The sequence below is a fragment of the Oryzias melastigma genome, linkage group LG16 (assembly GCF_002922805.2).
Source record: "Oryzias melastigma strain HK-1 linkage group LG16, ASM292280v2, whole genome shotgun sequence".
Lineage (NCBI taxonomy): Eukaryota > Metazoa > Chordata > Actinopteri > Beloniformes > Adrianichthyidae > Oryzias > Oryzias melastigma.
Genome location: NC_050527.1, coordinates 5,494,080 through 5,505,011, shown reverse-complemented (window position 1 = coordinate 5,505,011; position 10,932 = coordinate 5,494,080). Strand labels below are relative to the sequence as shown.

General features: G+C 41.6%; 1 protein-coding gene across 1 annotated transcript in view; it reads left to right on the top strand.

Annotated features, from left to right (window-relative positions):
- Nucleotides 1–10,932, top strand: part of atp1a3b (ATPase Na+/K+ transporting subunit alpha 3b) — a gene marked incomplete in the record, with an annotated part of 17,403 nt that overhangs the window by 5,771 nt on the left and 700 nt on the right. The window contains 21 exon segments of the mRNA XM_024267748.2: nucleotides 3,170–3,286; nucleotides 3,718–3,777; nucleotides 3,953–4,156; nucleotides 4,337–4,450; nucleotides 4,588–4,722; nucleotides 5,283–5,400; nucleotides 5,531–5,799; nucleotides 5,932–6,130; nucleotides 6,260–6,504; nucleotides 6,596–6,788; nucleotides 6,981–7,156; nucleotides 7,233–7,369; nucleotides 7,453–7,603; nucleotides 7,971–8,139; nucleotides 8,337–8,491; nucleotides 8,581–8,704; nucleotides 9,238–9,383; nucleotides 9,459–9,589; nucleotides 9,694–9,795; nucleotides 9,871–9,962; nucleotides 10,233–10,905. Of these exon segments, the coding sequence (XP_024123516.1) occupies nucleotides 3,170–3,286; nucleotides 3,718–3,777; nucleotides 3,953–4,156; nucleotides 4,337–4,450; nucleotides 4,588–4,722; nucleotides 5,283–5,400; nucleotides 5,531–5,799; nucleotides 5,932–6,130; nucleotides 6,260–6,504; nucleotides 6,596–6,788; nucleotides 6,981–7,156; nucleotides 7,233–7,369; nucleotides 7,453–7,603; nucleotides 7,971–8,139; nucleotides 8,337–8,491; nucleotides 8,581–8,704; nucleotides 9,238–9,383; nucleotides 9,459–9,589; nucleotides 9,694–9,795; nucleotides 9,871–9,962; nucleotides 10,233–10,261 (3,066 nt within the window).

Genomic DNA, 10,932 nt, shown 5'->3' with positions numbered 1-10,932 from the left:
GTAAGGCTTTATGTGTGTGATTGAAGGGAGGGATTGGAAAACAATAACTTAGCTGTTATTGAGCATGCGTTGACATGTTAGTCGTGACATGCTTGAGATAATATTTCACATGGGTGCCACTCCCATTGTAAGCATGCAGATCTTAAGTTCATTACATTATATAGCCTTGATTCTAGTTTAAATAGTTTAAAATTTAGATTTTGTAAATCAGATTATGACATTTTCAAAGTCCAGGTTCGACCTGGTCTCTTTTTAATTTACACAATATCTTACTTCCTGTCTCCCTGCCACACTGACTCACCTCTGGTAGCACAGATAAACATGAGGAACAGGCAGTACAAACCGTTTCTTCGGTTCCGTTGCTCCCGCTAAACCACAGCGAGTACAGTGTCCAGTTACAAATGCATCAATTATTCCTCATCCTGGATCACATCAGGGGATCCTCAGAGCACTAGGCCACTGCTGAGCATCGTCACCATGCCAATGACCATGCAGGTTGCCATGGTAACTTGCCCTTCTAACACATTGATTCATCTGCGTTGTTCACATTAGAAGAATTTGCAGGGTTTCGTTTGGTAAGCCGAGGCAGGCTTGCTCAAGGCTTATTTGTAAACGGAAACTGTTTTAGTTGAGTTACAGATATTTTGGGATTGTTTTAATTCGACAAAATGTTAGTGAATGTGACGGACTTTGTTGATGGTTACAGAGATAAGCGTGTCCGTCATTCTGTGTGTGTTTGGAGGTCTGTAATTCCAGCCTGAAGTCTCGGTTTCCCGCATCAGTATGAAGGGGGCTCCTTAAATTACTCAAATGATACGGGAGAGTCGAACAAAACTATGCAATCATTGTGCAAATTAATCATTTTGACGATATTTAAAGAGCTTCCACCCGCTGTCATTAATTAACTGACTGACATTCACAATGTCACAAACACAGGAGAACAAGCTCGACGCATTCCTTTTTCATGTCTGAGTGACACCGATCATTTCACTCATCTGCAAAGGAAAAAATGCTCCGGCGCATACGGCCGTGCAATCTGTCGGAGTGGCTCCACCGCAGGACAAAAAGCTGCTGTTCAATATCTAATAAGAAGTCTGAGAGAAGGGTGACAACACCTCCTCCCCGCCTCCCTCCCTCTCTGATCCTTTCGCCACCTCCCTTTTGTTTCTCACTTCATCTGTCCCCACATCTCACCTACCCGTCAGTCCCGCCTTTCCATGTGCCCGGTCCCGTCTGTCATCCGCCCGTCACATTCATCTCTTCTTCCCTTCTTTTTCACCCCACTTCTCTTTGTTAGTCACTCATCTCCACCTCCCAATTAGCTGCTCCTATTGTCTGAATTTGTTGTGCTTGTGTAACTGTGTGTGAAAAACCTTTCTCTATAGTTTACTCTGTACTTTTGCTTTCAATGTGCATAGAGGAGCGGGCACACTTAGAATCAGACAGAAACTCATAAGAAGAAGTGTCTTCCATGTTTAGTGAATCAAAGAACAGGAGAAAATTTAAAAACTTACTTACTTTGAATTTAAACATCTGAATAAATTAAGACGTTTCATTAACCTAGTATGATGCATAAATGATTACTTTTTGTGTTTCATCACACTCCCACACATAGAATCACAAACACACACACACAGACATAGGGTCTGTCCCAGGGGGTCAGCAGCAGTACTTTTCCACTACATCAGTCTGTGCTGCCTCTTCCCCAGCAGGCCTGCATGGTCTTGCTGCAGCAAGAGATTTGCACACCTGCGCCTTTATTGCTGAACTCTTTGTATTTGCATATGTGTTTAGGTGTGTGTGTTTGTTGCGCGATTAGATCCCTCCCACTCAATGCTGACATGCTACTCTCAGCACGACAGGCTTAAACAAGCAGCTCCTTTGTGCAGTTGGTGTCTTCAAACGTGGTCGTTGAGCAACGAAGGATGACAGTTGTTCTGCACGTGAAGGACTGAACCAGAAAGACAGGATTTGTTCCCTCAGACTCATTTAGTTTTTAGGGGATTGATTTCACAAACGCTTTAGAGCAGCAGCAGTCTGGTAGCTGCTCATGTGAATAATACTGATGATATCAAACGCGAGTCCTGTTGTGGTTGCGTAGGTTTCTATGCAGTTTAGGAATGGAACTTGAGGATCAATTGTGAAAGAATTATCAGTTTGCATCACAGCATCTTTGATTGGGATGGGAGACTGCTTTCTCTAGTCCAAACCTGAACTTTAATGAGTCACTTTTGTTTTGAGTCAGTTATACAGCCAAGCTGCTCCTTTTCTATTAGTTCTAATGGGAGTAGCATGTGCATGGCCAGGAGAAAACAGGCCTATTAATAAGCCACAGTGCTTGGTTTAACGACGTAAACCAATTTTGAGGAAGACAATAAGATTAGGGACGATACCCTGAACAACAAGGAGAAAGCAGACACAGGGGCAAAAAGATATTTGATGTTTCTGCTTTAATGTATATGCATGTGCGGTGGTTGTAGTTATCTGGACATCAAAGTGTGTCTGATGTCTCCACTGCATGCTAGAGTCAAGAAAAAGCGCTCTGAAGAGTCTTTAAACTCAATAAAAGCTCATTTTCCCTGCTCTGTCTGATGTTCTCCATGCAAACTAATAATTTAATAATAAAACTCAGGAAGTGACTAGATAAAGCCAAAGGGTTTGGATCATATGGACATTTTGATTTTTTTCATCAGGTGGATCTACATATTCATGTGGGAGTTGTTTTATTAGTGATCAATAAAGTGTGATGGACACCAGATGTTGTTCTTTTATTGTTGAAGCAGTTTGTTCAAGCCAAACAGAGCTGCCAGGGAAAGTCATTTCCTTTCATATTTTCAATCCAATTTTTTTCTTTTTTAGTCACATCAGGCACGACTTTACTCACATACTGAAATAACTTTCATTCCTGCATCCAGAGAAATACTGCTTACCTCACAAGGCCACTTTAGAAGGTTACTACATTATTTACAGTGTTGTAAAACACAAAAAGGTTTATTAAAAAAAATCTCACTGCCCTTTTATCCAACATGGAATGTGGTGGTAAATACTTAAATAAAAAGCAGCTGTCTAAAGAGTTTGTACTTCCAAAGATCATGCAATTGGCTCAAAAGCAACTAGTTCCACTAATCTAGTCAAAGGGCATGTATAAAACATATGTGTGTGTCTGTAGTATGGAAGGTCAGACAGTTACCGCGTTGCCACCACACAGGACAAAGATAAGCGATCCCCCAAGAAGAAGTTGAAGGGGGGCAGGGACATGGATGACCTGAAGAAAGAAGTGCCCATAGTAAGTAAAGTCTTCTTGGATTTGATTTTACAAATGCATTTTACACTGTCTTCTTATTTTTCTTTTTGTGTAAACGGGAGATGGCAAACATCAAATTCTCCAGCAGGGTTCCAATAAATATGATATTTTCTATACACGTTTCTGCTTGTAAGAAGAGTTTTCTGAAATCAGGAGGTTTGTTGTGAGCTTGATTCCACATTGCAGCGCAAGACACAATTACCAGGGTCGCCCAACCTGGCCGCCCTAATACTGTAATCTCTCAGGTGAACTGCATGCAATGAATTTCCTCTCAGTTTGAATCTCTAAGGTAGAGATTTAAGATGTTATGTATTATAATAGATCATTTTCAAATGATCAGAACTTCAAAACGTTGTCTTCCATATTCCAGTCTTTTCATTTGTCCTGTTTTTCTTTTCTTTTCTTTTTTTTAGACGGAACATAAAATGTCTATTGAGGAAATATGCAGGAAGTTCCAGACAGACATTGTCCAGGTGAGTTTTATTTAATAAAAAAAGCAGTTTTGCTAGGGCGTCACTAGATGGCACTATAGTACTTCTGATGGCTTGTTTGAATTCAGAAAGTCCAGCAGGAAAAATGTATTTCATCTCTTTATTGATGTAATATTCCTCTCTCTCTCTTTTTTTCTGTGTTTTTTCTGTCTTTTAGGGTCTGACCAATGCAAAGGCAGCAGAGTTTCTGATCAGGGATGGCCCTAACGCTCTTACTCCACCTCCCACCACCCCAGAGTGGGTCAAGTTCTGTCGCCAGCTGTTTGGTGGGTTCTCCATCTTGCTGTGGACTGGCGCCATTCTCTGCTTTCTGGCCTATGCCATCCAAGCTGCGACAGAGGACGACCCTGCTGGAGATAATGTGAGCACTTGCAATTTGTCACCTGGAGTTTGCATGGACAAAAGTCACACCTGGCTCATCTCTACCTCATTAAACCATTTGTCACACTTGGGGCTCTTAAGTGTGACATAAATAATGTCGTGACAAATTGATTTCCTCTTTCCACATCATCTTAACTCCATTTTCCTTGCTCCCCCCCAGCTGTACCTTGGAATTGTGTTGACAGCTGTCGTCGTCATCACTGGTTGCTTTTCATACTTCCAAGAGGCCAAAAGCTCCAAAATCATGGAGTCCTTCAAGAACATGGTTCCCCAGGTGAGTACAAGTACAATAATGAGAGACTCTTTTTAGCTGAGTGCTTTGAACTTTCTTTTAAAAAAAAAAAAAACATTTAAAGAGCATGATTATCGAGTAGATTGTGCTCACATACTGTTATTGATGTCTCTTGGCAGCAAGCATTGGTGATCCGTGAAGGTGAGAAGGTGCAGATCAACGCTGAAGAAGTGGTGGCCGGAGATCTGATTGAAGTGAAGGGTGGAGACCGAATCCCCGCTGACATCAGGGTCGTTTCAGCTCATGGCTGCAAGGTATTACATAGAAATACAGAAATTACATTAAAAAAAACTATTGTACTCATTTAGAAATGTATCATTTGAAATATTTTTATTTGCATATTTTATTTAAAGAAAACTGTTGGCTTCCCTCAAGCCTTTATTTTTTAACAAACAAACAAAAACTACACAAGAGTTTTTTAGCATTTGTTTTGTAAATTTTATAAGAAGAGAGAAGACATAGTATAATAAAATCTGATTTATTTGAATTTAAAAAGAAACTTGGGAAATGTTTCCATATTAATATAGGATTCTGATAGTTTTATACATTTATTTTCTGCTAAAAGTGTTTCTGTGAAATAATACATCAAGGAGTGCACTTTATAACTCGTCCACTTTTCATCCTCATTAGTTCTAGTTTTACCTAAATAAATGATAACACAGGGTAATATGTAGTGTTGCTGATAATCTCAGGTTTTGGTTTTCAGAATTTGGTAATTAAAATGGTGTAATATTTTACATCAGTGTCCTTTTTTCTGTATACGCACATTAAAAACTCGACTATTTTGTGTATTTGTGCTTGTGGTGGTCAACAGGTGGATAATTCCTCCTTGACAGGAGAGTCAGAGCCTCAAAGCAGGTCACCCGACTGTACCCATGACAACCCCTTGGAAACCCGAAATGTTGCTTTCTTTTCCACCAACTGTGTTGAAGGTATTGTTGCCGTGGCAATATAGAAATATTTTTTGCACAGCCTCAGTTCTGAGCTCACATTTTATTCAAAGCCACCCAATGAGTATAACATGCCAATTCCTTAATCGTGTGCTTTTCCTCTTCAACCTAGGCACGGCCCGTGGTATTGTCATCTACACCGGAGACCGCACAGTCATGGGTCGCATCGCTACTCTTGCTTCTGGACTGGATACGGGCAAAACCCCCATTGCCAAGGAGATCGAGCACTTCATCCACATCATCACTGGAGTGGCCGTCTTCCTGGGAGTCACCTTTTTCATCCTGGCCATTATCTTGGGTTACACCTGGCTGGAGGCCGTCATCTTCCTTATTGGAATCATTGTCGCTAATGTGCCTGAGGGACTGCTGGCCACCGTCACTGTAAGTACACTACTGGGTCTGAATTAGAATAGTTTGATTTGTTTTATTTATGTGGAAATGAAGTCTTCCTTATTTAAGTTTTCTCCTCTTAATCCATTTCTAGTCTAACACAGTTAATGTCTATGTTTGAAGGTTTGTCTGACTCTGACTGCCAAGCGTATGGCCAAAAAGAACTGCCTGGTAAAAAACCTGGAGGCTGTGGAAACCCTGGGCTCCACCTCCACCATCTGCTCTGACAAGACAGGCACCCTGACCCAGAACAGGATGACTGTGGCCCACATGTGGTTTGACAACCAGATCCACGAGGCCGACACCACCGAGGATCAGTCAGGTGAGAGGAGTAAAGGGCTTCACCTGCAGCTGCTCCTGTTGTCTGAAAGCTGCTGCATTTTTGAAAAGATTTAAATATTAAAATGAAGCATAACATTTATTAACGCCAGCTGTTCTTATTCTTTTGCAGGTGCCTCTTTCGACAAGAGCTCCTTGACATGGCAGGCCCTTTCTCGTATTGCTGCTCTGTGTAACCGGGCCCAGTTCAAAGCAGGCCAGGACTCCATTACCATCCTGAAACGAGATGTTGCCGGCGATGCCTCCGAGTCGGCCCTGCTCAAGTGTATTGAGCTGTCCTGCGGCTCAGTCAGAGCAATGAGAGATAGGAACAAGAAAGTAGCTGAGATCCCTTTTAATTCTACTAACAAATACCAGGTAACTATAGCTGAACACAGCTGTGGGAGCAACCAATCACCAACTTTAATAGTTCCGACATGTCCTGATACTTTCTGTCCTGCTTCCATAGCTATCAGTGCATGAAACAGAGGATCCCAATGATAACCGCTACCTGCTGGTGATGAAGGGAGCCCCTGAGAGGATCCTGGACCGCTGTTCAACCATAATGCTGCAGGGCAAGGAGCAACCTATGGACGAGGAGATGAAAGAAGCTTTCAATAATGCATACATGGAGCTGGGAGGACTTGGAGAGAGAGTTCTGGGTAAGGACTGCTTAAAAGAAACATGCAAACTGATGAAATACTCAGACCTGTGTCCTGTCCACTATCCTGCTTTAGTTAACTGTTGTTGGAGATTGATAATAAATTTAAAAAAAAAATAAGTTATTGGACTTTAGTTTATGCCCTATAAACAATTCCTACATTAAGGAGATACTACTTGTTTCTTCCATCCAGGTTTCTGCCACATTCTTCTGCCAGAGGACCAATATCCCAAAGGCTTTGCCTTTGACACGGACGACGTGAACTTCCAGACGAGCAACCTTTGCTTTGTTGGCCTCATGTCCATGATTGACCCCCCTCGTGCTGCTGTGCCGGACGCTGTTGGGAAATGCCGATCTGCTGGCATCAAGGTGAGCATCTTCTGCAAGATGCAGTCATTTTTGATCACACGGTTTGAGTTTAAAAACATCTTTGTTTGGCTTGTAGGTCATCATGGTCACAGGCGATCACCCAATCACAGCCAAGGCCATCGCCAAGGGGGTGGGCATCATCTCAGAGGGCAACGAGACAGTGGAGGACATTGCAGCTCGTCTTAACATTCCCGTCAGCCAGGTTAACCCCAGGTAAAACCGCTAAGCACGGTGAGAGTTTTCGGTGTGCTAACATGTTTTTTTTTTATTCACATGCTTTGAAAATTTGTATTCAGGGATGCCAAAGCCTGTGTGATTCATGGCACAGACTTAAAAGATCTATCCCAGGATCAGATAGACGACATCCTGAGGAATCACACAGAGATCGTGTTTGCAAGAACCTCCCCGCAGCAGAAACTAATCATTGTGGAGGGATGCCAGCGACAGGTCGGTACACTTGAATATGTTTTAAAACGAAAATGGGGTTTATAAATGCAACTGTGATCATTCTTTGTGTACAGCAGATGGCGCTGGTTGACACAAACTGAGTGATGCAGTACAGCATCCTCTCACACTTTTTTGCCTCTTAAGTTCTAATGCGGTTTTGATTTATTTAAACTGAATTGTAAACTTGCAAACTACATGTTGAGTTTTGAAATATTTTATTTAAAATATCTAAATCCAATCTTATTAGAAATTAAGAATATGTGAGTTATTATACAAACTTTACTCATAGAAAAACTACTCAACTAACACAATAAATGCATTATTTTAAAGTAACTTTCTTCTCCGATTACTCTTTTGTCTCGCTCAGGGAGCCATTGTGGCTGTCACAGGTGATGGTGTGAATGACTCCCCCGCCCTAAAAAAGGCTGACATCGGTGTTGCCATGGGAATTGCAGGCTCCGATGTGTCCAAACAGGCCGCAGACATGATCTTATTGGATGACAACTTTGCTTCTATTGTCACCGGAGTGGAAGAAGGTGAGAAGACCCAAAGGAAAAAAAACTGAAAGATTGAGAACATCTACATCAATAGTTTATGAAGCTGTGGACACGGATGGGAAGTGTATGCTGAAGAAAGAACAATTTATGGACACTTTTTCCCCTAAGGATAAAACGGCAAACAAAGAGGAAATGAATCTTAATCTTTGTGACATGTTTGTTTTTTTCTCAATCAGGACGTTTGATATTTGATAACCTGAAGAAATCCATCGCCTACACTTTGACAAGCAACATTCCAGAAATCACTCCCTTCCTCTTCTTCATCATCGTGAACATCCCTCTGCCTCTGGGAACCATAACTATCCTCTGTATTGACTTGGGAACTGACATGGTGAGAGACATGTAAACTCACAGTGACATCAGCTGAAGCCCTGAGCTCCCGCATCAGGGTGGAAAATCTTATTTACTCCTCTTCCTCAGGTTCCAGCCATCTCTTTGGCTTATGAGGCAGCTGAGAGCGACATCATGAAGCGCCAGCCCAGGAACCCATTCAGGGACAAGCTGGTGAACGAGAGACTTATCAGCATCGCTTATGGACAAATTGGTAGGTGAAGAAACGTCTGAGGTGTAGAGCTGCCACAAACAATCATTTTAATCATCGGTTATGTCGATGTAATACATTCAATTTGAAGTGCTTAAGCTATATGCTGACTAAAAATAAAGACAATTAGGACAACAGTTTATTAAACCTTTGATGAATCATGAAGCTTCTTTACTTCATTGTTTTCTGGCATTAAAACAAGACTTAAATCAAATGACTTTTGCAATCTGAGACATGGATGACCTGAAGAAAGAAACAAAATAAGAGCTTAAAATTATTTTTTTAAAGCTTCAAAACATAAACTTAACTAAAGATATATAAAGTATTTCAAAACATATATAAACAAAGACATATAATTAATCAAAGACAATGAAAGGCGCAGCATTAGAAAATGTGCACTATACTTTAGATCATCTAAAACAGTAGTTTAAGTTATTAGCTCTATGGTTCATAAAGCTGTCTGCACTGTAGTGGTGAAAGCAAGATTTAAAAATGTTAAACCTTAGAAATGTATGAAATAAAATGTATTTCCTCAGGTATGATTCAGGCTCTTGGGGGCTTCTTCACTTACTTTGTCATCTTGGCTGAAAATGGTTTCCTGCCCAGCCGACTAGTCGGCATCAGGATTGATTGGGATGACCGCGCCACAAATGACCTGGAGGACAGCTATGGCCAGCAGTGGGTAAGTGTGTGGCGTTGCTTGTGTGTTCGTCTTCAAGAGTTGTCACTCAGCCGCTGTTATTCGTCTCCTCCACAGACGTACGAACAAAGGAAGATTGTGGAGTTTACATGTCACACCGCCTTCTTTGTCAGTATTGTAGTAGTGCAGTGGGCAGATGTCATCATCTGCAAGACCAGACGTAACTCCGTGTTCCAACAGGGCATGAAGTGAGTGCGAGCACCACACTTAACCTTAAATATTAAAGGAAAACCAACAAAATGTTAGCAAAAGGAATTCTCTAAATATTTTTGTTGTTTGTCATCCATCGCAGGAACAAAATCTTGATCTTCGGCCTGTTTGAAGAGACAGCCCTGGCTGCCTTCCTGTCCTACTGTCCAGGCATGGATGTGGCACTCAGGATGTTTCCTCTAAAGTGAGTAACATCCTGCCACATTCACATCAAACTATCACAGTCTGCTTAATGCTGCTGCTCTGGTTTGATCCACAGGCCTACCTGGTGGTTTTGTGCAGTACCCTATAGTTTTCTCATCTTTGTTTATGATGAAGTACGAAAGCTTCTCATCCGCCGGAACCCAGGGGGTGAGTGCACAGAAAGTTAGAGGTCGTTTTTGGAATAGTGGATGTTATGAATTCCACAAAATGAAATACATTACCTTTCCAAATGTTTTCTTGCTAATTCTCGTCTCAAACCTTTACAATTATTACCTTAATGCACTGTTAATAGAAGTAATATGACTAAATGTTTAGTCTTTCTCTTAATACAAATTAAAAAAAAGTATAATTTAAAAAGAAGCTTAATTAAACTGAACTTTCTCTGTCTGTTCTGCTTTGTTTTTCTCTGCGCTCCAGGTTGGGTGGAAAAGGAGACATACTATTGATCAGCGGAGCCCCTTTGCTCCGCCCCCTTATGTCTTCTACTCATTGCCCCCTAATGTCACTCCACCCTTGGCAAGACACATCCTCAGAACCCCCTTCCCTTTAAAAACAAAAGCCGCTTTAAAGCAATTTTCATCACAACTGCCCCAAAGATTAAAAACAGCAAAAGCACCTTTACAACTTTCTACATCGACCTGCCCTTCTCTCCCATCTCCTATGATACTCTTTGCATGTGTTCTGTCACTGCTGTGTACTTAAACCAATATATCTACCAAACGGCAGCTGCATATTGTATATGTAGATTTGAATGAGCTAAAGACACAAAGGGAGTGGTTATGCTCTGCAAAAAAAGGCCATCCAGCTCCTTCTCCTCCTTGTTTTGGAACCCTCATGTCTCTGTATACCTTTCTTTTCCCTCCCCGTTTCCCTCTTGCCAACTTTTCGCCAGTCCTCCAGTCACACGCCGTGTGATCCCGCTGCGACACCACCAACTCTACTGCCACCTCTCGCCCCCTTCTCCTGTTTGAGGAGGACCAGCAGAGTGGTCATCTCCCTGGCATTCTCATTGCATTAATTTCTTTCTCTTCTGTTCTCGACAGCCACAGTGTTAATGTTTCAAAATGGCGGGTAAGGGGGTTCATTTTGAGTTAGTTTTTTTATATGGGGGAGAAGG